This window comes from Trichosurus vulpecula, chromosome 4 (assembly GCF_011100635.1).
Source record: "Trichosurus vulpecula isolate mTriVul1 chromosome 4, mTriVul1.pri, whole genome shotgun sequence".
NCBI lineage: Eukaryota > Metazoa > Chordata > Mammalia > Diprotodontia > Phalangeridae > Trichosurus > Trichosurus vulpecula.
The window spans coordinates 226410000-226430529 of NC_050576.1; the positions used below are offsets into that span (position 1 = coordinate 226410000).

General features: G+C 37.0%; 1 protein-coding gene across 1 annotated transcript in view; it reads left to right on the top strand.

Moving 5' to 3' along the window:
- Positions 1 to 20530, top strand: part of DNAH9 (dynein axonemal heavy chain 9) — a 529624-nt gene that overhangs the window by 179845 nt on the left and 329249 nt on the right. The window contains exons 21-22 of the mRNA XM_036755666.1: positions 3202 to 3332; positions 3604 to 3730. Of these exons, the coding sequence (XP_036611561.1) occupies positions 3202 to 3332; positions 3604 to 3730 (258 nt within the window). The remainder of the gene's footprint in view (positions 1 to 3201; positions 3333 to 3603; positions 3731 to 20530) is intronic.

The following is a 20530-nucleotide window of genomic DNA, read 5'->3' on the forward strand; positions in this document are numbered from 1 at the left end:
TATCTTTGCCAAGAAAATACCATGTACAGTATGGTCCATGGGGTCACAAAGAATTGGGTACCATTGGACAATGAAGCACACTTAAATAATGTTTAGGAACCAACAATTAGACCTGAGACTTATGGCTTAGAGTTATTGCTAAGCTAATTATTTTCTCTTGGGTACTTTGCAGTTAAAGTAGAGAGAAGGGTGAGAGGTGAGAGATGGGGAAAAACTGCCTCATGAAAATCTTTGGCAAATTTGGTTTCAGCTTTGAGGTCCAGACATTTAGGGTCTGCATAGGTATGGTTTTAAAGAATGATTAACCTTTATGCTCAGTTGCTGCATGTGTGTGTGTGTGTGTGTGTGTGTGTGTGTATGTGTGTGTGTGTGTGTGTGCGTGTGCGTGTGCGTGCATGTGTGTGTGTAGTTCTTTATGTGTTTAAACATCTAAGCATAGAAATTGAAGAGTAAATAGTTATAAAGAGTTAAATATAATGAATTAAAATATGTAGGTATAATTTAATATTTTTCTCATCAATTTTTAATTGTTCAATTACTGCTTAGTATAAACTTGTTATTCTTCCTGGACCTGATAAGAATGCTGTCATCTAGTTCATAAGCATTCAGTTTGGTAAAATAAATCTTGCCATAGAATATTTATGACTGTTGGTTCAGGCCAGTTTCATATTAAGATCTCTTACAATAATTTATCTTTGATCTTCCAATACCTGAGTCCTATGTAGGCATTTTTAAAAATTTGTTTGTTTTATCATGTTTGGATGGTAGGAGGGGCCTTAATTTGTCTTTCCAGCACCCCTGCAAACTCTCTTGCTTTGTTGCATACAGTTTTATCAAAAAGGTTACAAGTACTGAATTTTCACAATAATAGAATAAACTCCCATGATTGTCTTTAATACTCAGAAGCTTTTTCTCTCCCTTACTACCTCTCCATCCTTACCCTTTTTTCCTTTCAAGAGAAGTTTGCTTCTAGCTCCCTGTTTCCATTAGGTATTCACCTTATATCTACATGCATTAGTGTGCTTAGCAACCACCTCTTTCTTTCACTTATACAGGATCAGATATGAGCTCTTTTCTACTTATAACCACCTTCTGAAAGAGCTCAAAGTAACAACAGCAACAAAAACAACATGTCAATTTATGTCAGAATATTTCTGAAAGGGCTAGTATTGTTTCCAGAATAAACTTTTTAAAAGCATTTTTCAAAGACAAAAAAATTTTAAGAGAGAAATGAATGAAATAAGAAAAGCATATTTATTAAGTGCCTACTCTGTGTCAAAGCACTTTAAAAATATTATCTCATTTGGTCCTCAGTATTATCATTATCCAAATTTTACAGTTGAGGAAGCTGAGGCAAACAAAGGTTAAGTGATTTGATCTTGGTCACACAGCTAGTGTCTGAGGCTGGGTTTGAACTCAAGTCTTCCTCACCCCAGACCCAGTACTCTGTACCAGTCAACTACCTAATTGCCTAAATTAAGCATTTGCTTTGTGCCATGTACTGTGCTAAGCTCTTGGGATGCAAATAGGAAAGGCTAGACAGCCCCTGCTATTAAGGAGCTCACAATCTAATATGTGGAGACAATACATGAAAGAAAGTTCAGCTGCAAGGAATATAAAAAATGGAGTTCTGAGACATCCTAAGCATGCAGTGGTGGATTGAAGCACATGGAAAGGACCAGGAATCCTTGGATTACTTCATTAGGGATGATAGTAATACTGGACATCAATAGGGCATGGAGGGCAAATAGCATAAGTCCAGTGGCCTTCCATCTTATTGAAATAATGTAATTGGTGACTCATCTCATCCAAACCATGGGAGCACTCAAGCATCCAGATCCCAGGCTGAGAAGGGGAAAGGGGAGAGGATGCTCCTGGTGGTAGTTGGTCTTCTAGCTGACTGACTATCCTAGATGGGTTCTAGAATGGCCTAGATCCAGGGAAGGAGGTGAGGGGAGAAGGCAAAAATGACAATAATATATAAAATAAAAAGTGATTTGACCCCCAAAACAAATGAGTAAATAAAACAGTTTGTGAATTTGCCATGTTCAACCAGGAGCATTAAAGTCCTCAATGGAGTATTAATGAATAGTCTAAGTTTGTGTTGGTAACTTTATTTTTCTATCTGCTAATTTGATGATTGCTAATGAACAAGTTACCTAACTTTATAGTCAGGGTATGTATTACATATATGTATATATATATATATGCATATTTACATATCTATATTATATATAATTTATATGTAGTATATATACATCTATAAATATGTGCATATGACCAACAATGATACCTTTGCTCAAAGCAAACTTCTTTGGAATTGTTCTTTAGATTGCTGTCTAGTCATTTTTCAGTCATTTCTGACTCTTTGTGACCCCTTTTGGGGTTTTCTTGGCAAAAATACTGGAGTGGTTTGCCATTTTCTTCTCCAGTTCAGTTTCCAGAGGAAACTGAGGCAAACAGGGTTAAGTGACTTGTCCAGGGTCGTACAGCTAGTACGTTTCTGAGGCTGGATTTGACCTTAGGTCTTCCTGACTCCAAGCTTGGTGCTTACCCACCATGCCATCTAGTTGCCATGTTCATTAGGAATTTCTTTCAAAGCCTCACTGGTAGCAAATTTTCACTTTCAGGTGAATTTGACGATTTAAAAAATCATCAAAACTCATTCAGAGCTATATTCACTGTTGTGAATATAGTAGGTAATCAAAATAGGAAATGCATTTTTATTTTTTGCTTTTTTATGTATGTGACTTAGAAGCTATTTCTGAAGACTTGTGTATGACAAAATTGTTTAAAAATCTTATAGCTTCTGTATCTAGAATTCTGCAAGGCCATTGAGATAAGTTAATGTCTATCCACCTACCTCAAGAATTGACCTGAGATTATTTATCCTGCCTGACGTGATAATATGATTTAAACATTATTTGCTTTTGGTAAGGAAATACTTACATGGACTCTACAGACAACAGGGCCAGACAAATTCTCAGAAATAAGTATTATGCTTCTTATAGACATGATTCAATAAGAATTCATTGTCAGTTAGTTGAATTTTTAACACAGCTTTCTTTCCTGAGTGCTAAAGTTCTATGGAGAAGAACAGAGATGTTTTTTGATTCCTGCCAGGTATATTTTCATGTTCTTAAGTAATTCTCATGGAAAACAAAATAGAAATAATAATTTTCTCATACTTACATTTTATAGGATTCTAAACATTTTGAAGGCATTGATGCTGATTTTAAAGAGCTAGTTTATGATGCTCAGAAGACACCAAATGTGGTAGAAGCTACCAACAAACCAGGTGTTCATGAACAATTAGAAGATATTCAGAACAGGTAAGTTCCTTATTGCTATCTCTTTTGGACACAGGAAATTGAGGTTTTTTTCAACTGGCTACTTCTGGGCCCTGTGACTTTTATGACAGCATCAGTATGTTTGTATATATTTCTAGCAGTATTTGTCTTATGGTATTTGCTTTTCTCAAACATCTGAGTAATTACCATTCAAGTATGTGTCAGTGCCTGTGTTTGCATGTGTATTCCTTTCTATGCATATATAATTGTGTATTTATATATGTGTTTATGAATGTCTAAACTCTATTCTCAGGTTGTGCCAGTGTGAGAAAGCCTTGATTGAATATCTAGACACCAAGAGACTGGCCTTCCCCAGGTTTTACTTCTTGTCTTCTTCAGACCTTTTAGATGTCCTTTCCAACGGCATGAATCCACAAGAAGTAAGCTATTGGGTATCTCTGATAAAGCAACAAAGAACCTATAGAGAATGAATAAGCCATGTGGTTACCATTGGAATTGGCCCTTTCCCTCTCCCTCACTCAATCAAGTCACAGTCATAGAATCACATGATCTCAGAGTTGGCAAGAACATAAGGATCAATCTAGTCCAAAATATACTTTACTGAGAATCCTCTTAACACTGTCTCCAACAAGTGATTCTCTTGCTTCTGAGTAAAAGCCTCCAGTAAAAGAGATCCTTTTACATCCTGGTAGCCCATTCCACTTTGGGACAACTTTCATTGCTAGAAAATTTTTAGATTTGGTAACTGGAGCACACCAACTTTTTCTTCTTAGCTGGCCTTTTGCTCTTTCAAGATCTTTCCAGAGATGATGATGTCGTCTAGGTATATGAATATTTTCAGGTATTTCATAGCTTCTGCTATCTTCTCCATGAGCCAGTGAAATACCACAGTTGTCCCTGAAATTCCTTGTTCTCTACATGGTAGAATCCTGTCATATAGATGAAGTCTATTATCTCCTTGTCTTCCTTTGCCATATAAATATGATAATATCTACCATGTAAGTCCAGTATAAAAAATCAATGGCTGTCCATGAAATCTTGAACTTATGAAACACAGTACTACTATTTTTTCTATCCTTTCCAGTCCAAGGAAGCAAAACAAGAGTTCAATAATTTAGCCCTCTCACCATCATGACTCTTACAATCATCTCACAACAACCTCCCACATGCAGTCTTTTCCCTTTTGTAAAACCTCACTTGCTCCCAAATTAACTTTAAAAAACAACTGAAATTGAAATTCACATACATTAGCAGCTTCAGCTTTTTCTAGGCTGGATGCTCATGAGATAATTCTAATAGGACTGTACTTGAGCTATGTTTTTGTTTTTATTGTCAGTTACTTGCCTTTGCTTCCATTTTACGGACATGTCTTTATAAATCATAAATTGGATAATGATTCCTTTTGTATGTACATTGGTCTCCTTTGGATTGTTCTCTTTTTCCTTCTCATTGGAGTAATTTCTGCTTGATTTTTATTCTTGATTGATCCAATACTCCTTAAGCCAATTTTCTTTGTAAAATATTATTGAGTCATTGGATTCTGTGCTTTCTTCAGGGATTTTTTTGTTTTTTTAAATAAGTTTATTTATTTTTAGTTTTTAACATTCCCTTCCATAAGTTTTAAAATTTCTCTCCCACCCTCTTTTCCCCTTCCCCAAGACATAGGCTTTACATATACATTCCTGTTAGGCTTTACATATACATTCCTATTAAACATATTTTCACATTAGTCATGTTGTATAGAAGAACTAGAACAAATGGGAGTAACCATGTGTATCAGTAAAGCAAGTGTCACAATATTGATGGTGACCATGAATATGCCTATATAGTTCTGTGTTGCAGACTATGAGAGACTCTCCATATACAAGGCAGAAGGCATTTATTTATTTATAGAAGGCATTTATTCAGACACCAGAATATCAAATCCCAAAAGCAATAACTCCAATTCAACATAGCAGTAATTATATCCCCAAACCAGTAAGTCCACATTATCATAACAGCAAGGAATTTAAAACACAATATCACAACAGGGAGCCAAGCCATCCCATAACCTTCCCCTCTGCACTCACAAGCCCTAGCTGTCTGCTTATCTGCATCCTCTCTTCCCTCAGTACTGAGAGAGAGCTAAATGGCTACCCTCAGAGTATATATATACCCTTTTTTAGAGCCCAAGGGCTTCACTACCCTCCTGACCTAATTAGCAAATGGGTGTGGGCCTTTCTACAAACAAGCCTCCCCTAATCAAGCTTCCCTTAACTAGCTCCACCTGAGACTTGTTAATGGGATTAATGGGCAGGGAAAATCTTTAATCACATTAAGACCACACCATGAGAAAGAAAAACACAAAATAAAACAAATTAAAAAAAGAAAATAATCTGCTTTGATCTGCATTCAGACTCCACATTTCTTTTTCTGGATGTGGATGGTATTTTCCACCATGAGTCTTTTGCAATTGTTTCAGGTCCTTGCATTGCTAAGAAAAGCTAAGTCTATCAAAGTCTATCATTGCACACTGTGGCTGTTACTATGTACAATGTTCTCCTGGTTCTGCTCACTTCATTCAGCATCATTTCATATGTGTCTTTCCAGGTTTTTCTGAAATCTGCCTGTTCATCACTTCATGTAGCACAAACTTGTTCAGCCATTCCCCAATTGCTGGGCATCCCCTTAATTTCCAGTTCTTGGCCACCACAAAAAGAGCTGCTATGAATATTTTTGTACATGTGGGTTCTTTTCCCATTTTTATGATGTCTGGGATACAGCCCTAGAAGTGGTATTGCTGGGTCAAAGAGTATGCACATTTTTATAACCCTTTGGGCATAGTTCCAAATTGCTCTCCAGAATGGTTGGATCAATTCACAACTCTACCAATTTTCCCACATCCTCTCCAACATTTGTCATTTTCCTGTTTTGTCATGTTAGCCATTCTGATAGGTGTGATGTGGTACCTTTGAGATGTTTGGATTTGCATTCCTCTAATCAATACTGATTTAGAGAAATTTTTCGTATGACTATAGATAGCTTTAATTTCTTCCTCTGAAAACTACCTGTTCATATCCTTTGACTATTTATCAGTTGGGGAATGACTTGTATTCTTGTAAATTTGACTCAGTTCTCTATATATGTTAGAAATGAGGCCTTTATCAGAGACACTAGCTGTAAAAATTCTTTTCCAATTTTCTGCTTCCCCCCTAATCTTGGTGTCATTGGCTTTGTGCAAAAAAACTTTTCAATTTAATATAATCAAAATTATCCATTTTGCATTTCATAATGTTCTCTATCTCTTGTTTGGTCATAAATTCCTCCATTCTCTGTAAATCTGACAAATAAACTATTCCTTGCTACCCTAATTTGTTTACAGTATCAGCCTTTATATTATATTGTGTACCCATTTGGACTTTATTTTAGTGTATGGTGTCAGATATTGGTCTATGCCCAGTTTCTGCCATACTGTTTTCCACTTTTTCTAGCAGTTTTTATCAAATAGTAAATTCTTATCCCAGAAGCTGGGGTCTTTGGGTTTATCAAAGAGTAGATTGCTATAATCATTGGCTACTGTGTCTTGCGTACCTAACCTATTCCACTGATCTACCCTTCTATTTCTTAGCTAGTACCTAGTAGTTTTGATGATTGCTGCTTTATAATACAATTTAAGATCTGGTATGGCGAGGCCACCTGCCCTGGCATTTCTTTTCATTAATTCCTCTGATGTTCTAGACCTTTTGTTCTTCCAGATGAAATTGGTATTATTTTTTTCTAGGTCTACAAAATAATTTTTGGTAGTTTGATTGGTATGGCACTGAATAAGTAAATTAATTTAGGTAGAATTGTCACTTTTATTATATTAGCTCAGCCTGCCCATGAGAAACTCATATTTTTCTAATTATTTAGATCTGAATGTATTTGTGTGAAAAGTGTTTTGTAAATGTGTGCATATAGGTCCTGGGTTTGTCTTGGCAAGTAGACTCCCAAATAGTTTATAACGTCTACAATAGCTTTAAATGGAATTTCTCTTTCTATCTCTTGCTGTTGGGCTTTGTTAGTAATATATAGGAATGCCAAGGATTTATGTGGGTGTATTAGGAGGGCAGAATTTATAATTTCAAAGAGGATCATATATATGTCTGAAAGGTTCAGAACCGCGAGATATAAGGAATCTTCAAAGTAGGAGGCAGAAGAATCAAAGCATATATTTAGGCTCCACAGTAACCAACCCACAAACCAGCATCCCCATTTTGATATTTTGATCAAAAGCTTCCAGGCCCAATAAGTCCGCCTCACAAGAGTAACCAGGAGGCCACAGAGAAGCATGATGGTATAAAGCAAAATCATATACATGGTTCCCCTCTATGGTAGAAAGATTACCCACTGGCCTCAAGTCCTTGTTCAGCACTCCTCAATCCTCATGTAGGTCAGCTCTGCTGCTGGCAGCTCCTGCTTCAGCTTCGGCTGTAGCAGCCTCTGGCTCCAACAGAAGCTGTTTTTAACCATCTGGCTTCTGCGGGGGTGTAAGGTATGCTGGAGAAAGCACAGGTTCTTTCGATCTGCTTAAGCAAGGTGAAGGGGTTGAAGGGGAAAGCACAGGTTCTTTCAATCTGCTTAAGCAAGGGAAGCAAGGTGAAGGGGCCGACAAGCTTACTCCAATCTAACATACGAACAGCATTCAGTTAGTTCAGGGGAAAAAGCCAAACTAGTCAAGGGCACTTGTTGACTAAGTGCTAAGGAGCCCATTTTTGGTAACCAACACAGTGGGTTTATTTTATATCCTGCAACTTTTCTAAAGTTGTTTAGTATTTCAAGTAGTTTTTTACTAGATTCTCTAGGATTCTCTAAGTATATCATCATATCATCTGCAGAGAGTGATAATTTAGTTTCTTCTTTGCCTATTCTAATTCCTTCAATTTCTTTTTCTTCTCTTATTGCTAAAGCTAACATTTCTAGTTACCAAATTGAATAATAGGCATGATAATGGACATCCTTGTTTCACCCCCAGTCTTATTGGAAACGCATCTAGCTTATCCCCATTACATATAATGCTTGCTGATGGTTTTAGGTAGATGCTGCTTATGATTTTAGGGAAGACTCCATTTATTTCTGTGCTTTCTAGTGTTTTTAATAGGAGTGGGTGTTGTATTTTCCAAAACATTTTTCTGCATCTATTGAGATAATCGTATGGTATCTGCTAGTTTTGTGGTGGATACGATCAGTTATGCTGATAGTTTTCCTAATATTGAACCAGCCTTGCATTCCTGGAATAAATCATATCTGGTCATAGTGTATTATTCTTGTGATAAGTTGCTGTAATCTTTTTGCTAATATTTTAGGTAAAATTTTTGCATCAATATTCATTAGGGAAATTGGTCTATAATTTTCTTTCTCTGTTTTGACTCTACCTGGTTTGGGTATTAGTACCATATTTGTGTCATAAAAAGAATTTAGTAGGACTCCTTCACCTATTTTCCCAAATAGTCTACAAAGTATAGAAATTAGTTGTTCTTTAAACGTTTGATAGAATTAATATGTAAAACCATCTGTCCCTGGAGATTTTTTCCTAGGGAGTTCATTGATGGCTTGTTCAGTTTCTTTTTCTGAGATGAGGTTATTTAAGTATTTTACTTCCTCTTCTTCTAATCTGGGCAATTTATATTTTTGTAAATATTCGTTCATTTCCCTAAAATGATCAAATTTATGCGCAAAATAAATCCTAATTATTATTTTAATTTCTTCTTCATTGCAAGGGAATTCACCCTTTTCGTTTTTGATATTGGTAATTTGATTTTTTTCTTTCTTTTTTTTAAATCAAATTGACCAAAGGTTTATCAATTTTATTGTTTTTTTTTTCATAAAACCAGCTCTTGGTTTTATTTATTAATTTAATTGTTTTCTTGATTTCAATTTTATTAATCTCTCCTTTGATTTTCAGTATTTCTAATTTGTTATTTAATTGGGGATTTTCAATTTGTTCTTTTTCTAGCTTTTTCAGTTGCATGCCCAATTCATTGATCTTCTTTTTCTCTGTTTTATTCATGTAAGCATTCAGAAATATAAAACTTCCCCTAAAAACTGCTTTTGCTGCATCCCATAAGTTTTCATATGTTGTCTCGTTATTGTCATTTTCTTGAAGTTATTGATTGTTTCTAGGATTTGTTGTTTGACCCACTCATTCTTTAGGTTTATATTATTTAGTTTCCAATTAATTTTTGTCTATTTTTCCATGGTCCTTTGTTATATATAATTTTTATTGCATCATGATCTGAAAAGGATGTATTGACCATTTCTGCCTTTCTACACTGGATTGTGAGGTTTTTATGCCCTAGTACATCATCAATTTTTGTGTATGTGCCATGTACCACTGAGAAAAATGTATATTCCTTTCTATCCCCATTCAATTTTCCCCAGAGGTCTGCTATATCTATCTTTTCTAGAATTCTATTCACTTCCTTAACTTCTTTCTTATTTATTTTGAAGTTAGATTCATTAGATTCAGAGAGGGGGAGGTTGAGGTCCCTATTAGAATAGTTTTGCTGTCTATTTCTTCCTGTAACTCCATTAACTTCTCTTCTAAGAATTTGAATGCTATACCACTTGGTGTATATATGTTTAGTGATGATATTACTTCATTGTCTATGGTGCCTTTTTTCAGGATATAGTTTCCTTCCTTATCTCTTTTAATTAGATCTATTTTTCCTGTTGCTTTGTCTGACATTAAGATTGCTACCCCTGCTTCTTTTTTTTTTACTTCAGCTGAAGCATAATATATTCTAATCCAGCCTTTTACCTTTACCCTGTATGTACCCCCCTGTTTCAAATGTGCTTCTTGTAAACAACATATTGTGAGATTCTGGTTTTTAATCTATTTTGCTATCCACTTCCATTGTATGGTAGAGTTCATTTCATTCACATTAACAGTTATGATTATGATCTGTGACTTTCTCTCCATCTTATTTCCCCTGCCATTTATGCTTTTATTTCTCCCTTCTCCCTTTCCTTCCTCAAAAGAGTTTTTCTTTTGGCCACTGCCTCCTTCAATCTTCTCTCCCTTCTAAGCACCCCTCCCTTTTCTTTCCTCTTTCCCATCCTACTGCCTGAAGGGCAAGTTAGATTTCTGTACTTAATTGAGTATATTATTCCCTCCTTTAACCAAATCCAACGAGTATAAAGCTCAAGCAATGCTCATCTCCCTCCTTTTTTTCCCTCTACTATATGTTTTTGTGCCTCTTAATGTGATGTAATTTACCTTTTTCTGCCTCCTCCTTTCCTCTTCTCCCATTACAATCCCTTTTCACCCCTTAGTTAGGTTTTTTATCATCACATCAGTAGTTAATTTATACCCACACCCTCTGTCTATGTATATCCCTTTTAAATGTCATAATAAAGACACAGTTCTCAAGATTTCCAAGAATCATCTTCCCATGTAAGGATGTAAACAGTTTAACCTTATTGAATAATGTGTATTTTTACTAAACACATTTTACTAAATGGTTACTAAACATTACAACTTCTCTACAGGAAAATCAGTGGCTTTTGTGGGATGAAGTTGTAGAATTAAAGAACGCATAATTGGGGAGGAGGTCAGAGGAAGGAGGAAGCCAGAAGAGAATGTGTAATGTACCTTAATCAAGTCCATGGGTGAACAACAACAACAACAAATAGAGATAATTTCTCATTAAAAAGAGAAGCCACAGGAGAATGGGCCAGGTTGCAGAAGGGAGGGATTAAAATAGGAGGATTAAATTCAGGGCTGCAAAGCTAATAAGTGTCTGAGGTTGGATTGGAATTCAGGTCTTCCTCACTCCAGGCTCAGCTCATTTTCTTCATGAATTCATTCAAAAGAATGAGAGATAAAAGGGACAATGTGGCAAGAGCTACACAAGCAATAACAAAAATTGGTTAGAAGAAGGAAGCCGAAACAATATTTCAGAAGCGTTATCCATAAAGACCACAAAGAGGTTAAAGAATAAATAAAGAAGTATATATGCTATGAATGAAAAGTCCAAATTATACAGAAAGGGAAGAGAATTAATGAAGAGAACAGAATGAAGAAATCGTTCTTAGAAAAAGATGTAGAAAAAGAATACCATATTCCCTTATCACATCCTCTTGAATAAAAAATTCATCACTAAGGCAAGTAATAAATGTATCATTTGCTTGGCAGAAAGAGCCCCAGCAATCATCCAGGTAGTTGAAACCCTATGGTATCTGCTTTTATTCCAAGCTTGTGAGTTATTTCCCAAAGTAAGGGTTCTTACCCTTTTATCATGAATTTCTTTGGTAGTCCGGTGAAGCCTATGGATCCGTTCTCAGAATAGTATTTTTAAATGCATACACATATGCACACACAGATAAATATGATTACAAAGGAAACCAAATTTTAGTAAAAATGAAAATGTAGATAGAGGAGGAGCCAAGATTGTGGAGAAAAGGCAGGGACTCTCCTGAGCTCTCCCCCAAACCCCTCCAAATACCTTTGAATATGACTCTAAACAAATTCTAGAGAGGCAGAACTCACAAAAAGAGAGTGAAATAAATTTCCAGCCCAAGACAACTTGGAAGGTCAGCAGGAAAGGTCTCTTGCACCAAGATGACAGAGGAACATAGTCTAGCATGGGCCATGCTAGTGCAGGCAAACCAGCGGTAGACCTCAGAGCAACTGAATCAGTGGCAACAGTGGCAGTTTCTAGACCTCTCAGCCAATAGACTCCAAAGAAAACTTAGAAGGTGAGCAAGAAAGGTCTGTGGCACCTGGGTGAGAGTGGAGCACAGCACAAGCCCAGCCACAGCAAACCAGAAGCAGACCTTAGGAGTGATTGAGTTGGCAGTGGCTGTTTCAGAGCTCTCAGCCCACAGATAACAGGGGGGATCAACACAACTAGTCAGATGGAGATTACAGGGGACTTTTTTGCTAGCACTGAGGCAGGACTCTGTTGCTTTGCCCATACTCAGATCCAGTTCACAGTCCTGGGTGGCAGTCGAGAGCAAGAAGAATCACTATCACAGCAGAGCTTGTGACCACAGAAAAGGGGGGGACTGTCCTCACAATTCTAGAGCAGAAAAGAGTGCTTTCCGTCTCTCACAGACCAGAGCACAGGCCAGGAGAGGAGTAAACACTTCTCCTTAGATGATACCACCTTGGGAGAACTGAAAATTTATAGGTCCCTAGAATTATCTCTGAAATCAGCTGTACAAAACCCCTAAAGCTTGGAACAACGCGCCATATAACTTAGAAGCAGAACCCTACTTTAACAAAGAGTTAAAAGTCAAGTAATAAGCTGGGAAAGTGAACAAACAATGGAAAAAACTCTGACTATACAAATTTACTATGGTGACAAAGAAGATCACAACACACACTCCGAAGAAGACAACAAAATCAAAGCTCCTACATCCAAACTCTCCAAGAAAAATATGAATTGGTCTCAGGCATTTGAAGAGGTCAGAAAGGATTTTGAAAATCAAGTAAGAGAGGAAGAGGAAAAAATGGGAAGAGAAATGAGAGTGATGCAAGAAAATCTTGGAAGAACTGAGTCAAGAGCTTGGTAAAGGAGACACAAAAACATACAGAAGAAAATAACACCTTTAAAAACAAACTAGGCCAAATGGTAGAAGAGGTCCAAAAGCTCACTGAAGAAAATAATTGCTTAAAAATTAGAATGAAGCAAGTGAAAGCTAATGATTTTATGAGAAATTAAGAAACAATAAAATAAAAGCAAAAGAATGAAAAAATGGAAGACAATGTGAAATGTCTCGTAGGAAAAACAATGACCTAGAAAATAGATCCAGGAGAGAAAATGTAAAAATTACTGGACTACCTGAAAGCTATGATCAAAAAAAGAGTCTAGACATCATCTTTCAAGAAATTATGAGGAAAACTGCTCTTTATATTCTACAACCAGAGGGTAAAATGGAAAATGAAAGAATCTACCACTCACCTCCTGAAAGAGGTCCCAAAATGAAAACTGCCAGGAATATCATAGCCAAATTCCAGAATATTTGGGTCAAGGAGAAGATATTGAAAATGGCCAGAAAGAAATAATTCAAGTATGGTGGAGGCACAGTCAGCATAAGACAAGATTTAGCAGCTTCTACATTAAAGGATTGGAGTGCTTGGAATATGATATTCCACAGGGCAAAGGATGTAGGATTACAACCAAGAAATCACCTATCCAGCAAAACTGAGTACAATGCTTCAAGAGAAAAAAATGGATATTCAATGAGATAAAAGACTTTCAAGCATTCTTGATGAAAAGGACAGAGTTGAATAGAAAATGTTACTTTCAAATAAAAGACTCAAGAGAAGCATAAAAATGTACACAGGAAAAGGAAATGGTAAGAGATGTAATAAAGTTAAAATGTTTATGTTCCTACTTGGGAAGATGATATTTGTAACTCATAAGACCTTTCTTCTTATTAGGTTGGCTAAAAGAGGTATATATAGACAGAGGGCACAGGATGAGTTGAATATGAAGGAATGCTATCTAAGAAATAAAATTAAGCATGAGGGAGGAATGTAATATGAGAAAGAGAAGGGGAAAGGTAGAATGGGGTAAATTATGTCACATAAAAGAGACAAAAACCCAGAAAAACTGAGTGTAATCCTTCATGGGAAAAATGGATATTCAGTGAAATAGAGGACTTTCAAGCATTCTTGATGAAAAGATGAGAGCTGAGTAGAAAATGTGACTTTCAAATACAAGAATCAGAGAAACATGAAAAGGTAATCAGGAAAGAGAAATCATAAGGGATTTATTAAAGTTGAACTGTTTACATTCCTACATAGAAAGATGATATTTGTAACTCATGAGACCTTTCTCAATATTAAAGTGGTTGGAGGGAATATATACACGTACACAGACAGTACGTACACATACACAGACAGACAGATAGACAGACACACACACACACACACACAGAAGGAGAGACAGAGATAGAGACAGAGGGCACGGGGTGAGTTGAATATGAAGGGGCGATTTCTTAAAAAATAAAATTAAGAGTGAGAGAGGAATATATTGGGAGAAGGAGAAAGGGAGAGATTGAATGGAGTAAATTATCTCACATAAAAGAGGCAAGAAAAAGCTCTTACAATGGAGGGAGGAGGTGAGAGGGAATGAGTGAACCTTTCTCTTATCGGATTTGGGTTAAAGAGGGAATAACATACACACTTAATATCTTACCTACAGGAAAGTAGGGAGGAAGGGCATAAGAGGTGGGGAATGATAGAAGGGAAGGAAGATTAGGGGAAGGGATAGTCAGAAGCAAACAGTTTTGAAAAGAGACAGGGTCAAAGGAGAGAATAGAATAAATGAAGGGTGGGATAGGATGGAGGGAAATGTAGTTATTCTTTCACAACATGACTATTATGAAAATGTTTTATATAACTACACATGTATAACCTATATTGAATTGCTTGCTTCTCAATGAGGGTGGATGGGGAGGGAAGAAGGGAGAGAATCTGGAACTCAGAGTTTTAAAACCGAATGTTAAAAATTGTTTTTACCTGTAACTTGAAAATAAGATATACAGGCAGTGGGGTATAGAACTCTATCTTGCCTACAAGAAAGTAGGGGGGAAGGGGATAAGAGGCAGGGTAATAGAGGGGAGGGCAAACTGGGGGAAGGCGAAATCAGAATTCATGCCATCTTGAGGTGGGGGAAGGGGAGAGATAGGTAGAAAATTTGAAACTCAAAATCTTGAGGAAATGAATGTTGGAAACTAAAAATAAATTAATTTTAGAAAAGAATAACTGCTTTAGTACTAGGAAAAAACAAACAATAGACCAAATAAAGCTTTTACAATGGAGGGGAAGAGCGGGGAGGGGAGGGGAAGTGAGTGAACCTTACTCTCATCAGAATTGCCTCAAAAAGGAAATAACATACACACTCAATTGGGTATAGAAGTCTATCTTACTCTATAGGAAAGTAAAAGGGGAAAGGAATAAGAGAATGGAGGGCATATGAGGGAAGGGAGGGCAGATTGGGGGAGAGAGTAGTCAGAAGCAAAAAACTTTTGAAGAGGTACAGGGTGAAAGGAGTAAGAGAATAGAATAAATGGGGGAGATAGGATGGAGGGAAATGCGGGTAGCAACATTTACTGTGGAAACAATGTTGAAGCAAGTTTCCCTGTTAAAGGCCTCATTTCTCAAACACATAGAAAACTGAGTCAAATTTATAAAAATAAGAACCATTCCCCAATTAATAAATGATCAAAATATATGATCAGTTTTCATATGAAATAATCAAAGATCTCTTTAACCATATGAAAAATACTATCTATCTCATTATTGATTGGAGAAATGCAAATACCTGTTTGGCTAATAGGATAGAAAAGGTAAATGACAAATGATGGGGGGATTGTGGGAAAAAATGAGATATTAATACATTGTTGGTGGAATTGTGAACTGATTTAAACTTTCCATAGAGTAATTTGGAACCTATTCCCAAAGAGCTACAAAACCATGCATGCCCTTTGACCTAGCAATACCACTACTGGGTCTGTATCCCAAAAGAGATAAAAAACACAAAGGAAAAGGACCTATATGTACAAAAAATATTTATAGCAGCTTTTTCCTGGGGGAAAAGAATTAGAAATTGAGGGGATGCCCATCAATTGAGGAATGGCTGAACAAATTGTGTTATGTGATTATGATGGAATGCTATTGTACTATAAGAAATGATGGGCAGGATGCTATCAGAAAAACCTGGAAAAACTTGCATGGGCTGATGCAAAGTTAAATGTACTGTCTACAAAGTAACAGCAATATTGTAAGATAATCAGCTGGGAATGACTTAGCTATTCTCAGCAATTCAAGAATCTAAGACAATTCTGAAGGACTTATGATGAAAAATGTTATCCATCCCCGGAGAAAGAGCTGATGGTGTCTGAATACAAATGGAACCACACTTTTTTTTTACTATATTTTTCTTGGGGGTTTTTTGTATATATTTTATTTCACAATATGACTATTATAGATGTGTTTTACATGACTACACATATATAACCTATATCAAATTGTTTACCTTCTCAATGGTGGGGGTGGAGAGCAAGGAGGAGGCAGGAAGGGAGAGAATTTGGGACTCAAAGTTTTAAAAACAAATGTTTAAAATTGTTTTTACATATAATTGGGGAAAATAAAATGCTAAATATTATTTAAAACTAAATAAATAATAAAAATGTAAAGTTTTTTCCTATCCAAGTTCTTAGACCTCCCCACCCAAAAAAAATCTATCCATAAATAAGGAGTATCTTCCTTCTTTTCAGTATATCCTTGCTGTTTCCATTGTCCCACAATTAAAATTGTGATGGGGCGGAGCCAAGATGGCAGACTGAAAACAGAGACTTCCTTGAGCTCTTCCTCAAATACCTCCAAACACCTGTAAAAGTGACTCTAAACAAATTCTAGAGCTACAGAACCCATGAAATGACAGAGTGAAACAAGTCTCCAGCCCAAGATGGCCTGGATTGTCACGGGGAAGGGTCTGTCGCACCATGATGGTAGTGGAGGGCAGCCCAGCTTGGGCCTAAGCACAGACTGGGCCACAGCAGACTGGGTGGAGCAGGCCTCAGGGCCCTGCATCACTGAGCTGTGGCAGTTTCCAGGTTTTGCAATGCATAAACACCAAAGACAACTTAGCAGGTGAGTGGGAAAACTCTGTTGGACCTGAGTGAGAGAAGGGTATGGTCCAGCCCCAGCCCTGGGGTAGCAGAGGTGGCTGCAGCAGCAACAGCAGCTTCCGGAGCTCCAGGCCCACAGACGGTGGGGGGAATCAAGCAGCTGAACAGAGCAGGAGTGCAGGGAATCTCATTGCTGGCACTGAGGTAGAATTCTCTTGCTTTGTCCTGCTTGGATCTGGGTCACAGTTCTGGTTGGTGGTCCTGGGGTGATGAGGAACACTGGTGTGATAGAGCTTCTAGTGGCTGGGAAGAGGGAGTCCTCCTGGTAGTTGCGCAGCAGAAAGAGTGCTTGAGATCACTCGCAGACCAGAGCACAGGCCAGGAGAGGAGTAAACACCTCTCATTGCATCATACCACCTCGGAAGAACTGAAAATTTACAGGTGCCTAGGAGAAGCTCTGAAAAAAGCAGCAAAAAACCCCTGAAGCTTGGGACAGATCACTCTCCACTCTGGAAACAGAGTTCTACCTTGGCAAAGAGCTAAAAAGCCAAGTTATTGGCTGGGAAGATGAGGAGACAGCAATAAAAAAACTGAGTCTATAGAATCTGTCTTTGGTGACAAAGGAGATCAAAACATACAGCCAGAAGAAGAGAACAAAGTCAAAGATCCTACATCAAAAGCCTCCAAGAATACTATGAATTGGTTACAGGCCATGGAAGAGCTCAAAAAGGATTTTGAAAATCAAGTAAGGGAAGTAGAGGAAAAATTGGGAAAAGAAATGAGAGGGATGCAAGAAAATCATGAATAAATGAGTCAACAGCTTGCTAAAGGAGACCCAAAAACACCAGAAGAAAATAACACCTTAAAAATGGACTAACCCAAATGGCAAAAGAGGTCCAAAAGCCAAGGGGGAGGAGAGTGCCTTAAATAGCAGAAGTGGCCAAATGGAAAAGGAGGTTGAAAAGATCACTGAAGAAAATAATTCATTAAAAATTAGAATGAAGCAAATGGAAGCTAGTGACTTTATGAGAAATCGAGAAATTATAAAACAGCCAAAAGAATGAAAAAATGGAAGACAATGTGAAATATCTCATTGGAAAAACCACTGACCTGGAAAATAGATCCAGGAGAGAATTTAAAAATTATTGGACTACCTGAAAGCCGTGATCAAAAAAGAGCCTAGACATCATCTTTCAAGAAATTATCAAGGAAAACTGCCCTGATATTCTAGAACCAGAGTGTAAAATAGAAATTGAAAGAATCCACCAATTACCTCTTGAAAAAGATTCCAGAAGGAAAACTCCTTGGACTACTGTAGCCAAATTCCAGAGTTCCCAGGTCAAGGAGAAAATATTACAAGCAGCCAGAAAGAAACAATTCAAGTAGTGTGGAAACACAGTCAGTGTGACACAAGATTTAGCAGCTTCTACATTAAGAGATCAAAGGGCTTGAAATACGATATTTCAGAGGTCAAAGGAGGTAGGATTAAAACCAAGAATCACCTACCCAGCAAAACTGAGTATGATACTTCAAGGTAAAAGACGGATTTTCAATGAAATAGAGGACTTTCAAGCATTCTTGATGAAAATACCAGAGCTGAATTGAAAATTTGACTTTCATATGCAAGAATCAAGAGAAGCATGAAAAGGTAAACAGGAAAGAGAAATCATAAGGGACTAACTGAAGTTGAACTGTTTACATTCCTACATGGAAAGATGATATTTGTAACTCATGAGACCTTTCTCAGTATTTGGGTAGTTGAAGGGAATATACATGTATCTATATATATAGACATATATATGCATATATATACATATATATATGTATATGTCTATAGACAGAGGGCACAGGGTGAGTTTTATGTGAAGGAATGATATCTGAAAAAATAAAATTAAGGGATGAGAGAGGATTATATTAGGAGGAGAAAGGGAGAGATAGAATGAGGTAAATTAACTCACATAAAAGAGGCCAGAAAATGATGTTATAATGGAAGGGAAGAGGGGGTAGGTGAAAGGGAATGAGTGAACCTTAATCTCACCAGATTTGGCTTAAGGAGGGAATAACACACTTGCTCAATTGGGTGTCTTACCCTACAGAAAAGTAGGGGGAAAGGGAATAGGAGGGAGGAATGATAGAAAGGAGGACAGATTGGGGGAAGGGCTAGTTAAAAGCTTTTGAAAAGGGACAGAGTCAAAGGAGAAAGCTGAATAAATGGAGGATGGGCTAGGATAGAGGGAAATATAGTTAATCTTTCACAACATGACTATTATGGAAGTATTTTGCATAATGATACATGTATAACCTATATTGAATTGCTTACCTTATCAAGGAGGGCAGGTGGGGAGGGAAGAAGGCAGAGAATTTGGAACTCTGTGGCTGTGAAGTCCTGAAAACAAAAATATTCAAAATTGCTTTTATATGTAATTAGGAAATATGATATACAGGCATATAGAAATCTATCTGGCCATACAAAAAAGTAAGGGGAAAGGGGGGGGGGAGTAGGGTGATAGAAGGAAGGGCTCACTGGGGAAAGGGGCAATCAGAATAAATGCCTTCTTGTGGCAGGGGGAGGGTAGAGATGGAGAGAAAATTTGTAACTGAAAATCTTTTGGAAATGTATGTTGAAAACTAAAATTAAATATATTTAAAATTGTGATAGAACATGGCTTAGTGGAAAGACTTCTAGGGTAGGTCAGGAAGAACCAGCTTTTGATCTGTCTTTCACAGTTATTTAGCTATGAGCCAATAATTTCTGCTCTCTGAACATCAGATTTTTCATCTAGATGATACAGGTAATATCTATAGTCCCTACCCCACAATGTTTTGAGATTCAAATGATACAGTGTAAATAAAACACCTTGCAAAGTTTAATATTCTGTAAACATGTCACAATTATTATAGAAATATAAAAGAAATCTTGTTAAAATTTTAAAAATCTTTTGGTATTCATGATGACATCAACTTACCATTGAAGAGAGTGTTAAAAATTGTCACCTTATTCCCATTCTCCTTCATAGTTACTGATACTTTGGAGCTGTGTCCTTGGCTTTTCCCATTCTTGGGAATATAGTGGGTATCCATGCCCTTCTCCCCATTCATATGGCCACCATTCTAGTTCAGGCCCTTTCATCTGGGATAGTGCAATAGCTTATTAATTGGTCTACCTCTCTCCAAACTCTCCTCTGAGCAGCTGCTGAAGCATCTTCCAAATCAGGTCTGACCATATCACTCCCCTAAGGCAGATAAAGTGGATAGACTTCCTAGAGTCAGAAAGACCTAAATTTAAATCCAACTAAAGATAGAGTTGTGTGACCCTGGACTAGTCATATAACTTCTGTCTGCATCAGTTTCCTCAACTGTAAAATGGGGATAACAGTATTTACCTCCTAGAGCTGCTGTGAGAATCAAACAAGATAACATTTATAGAGCACTCAGCATAGTACCTGGCCATAGTTGGCACTAATAAATGATCCTTTCCATTTTCCCTTCCTTCTTTCCCTAACTGATTAACTCCAGTGACTACATATTCCGTCTGATAAAATACAAAAGTAATTTGCCTGCCCTTAAAAGCCCATTACAATTTTGCTTCAGCCTACCTTTCCTGGTTTATTATA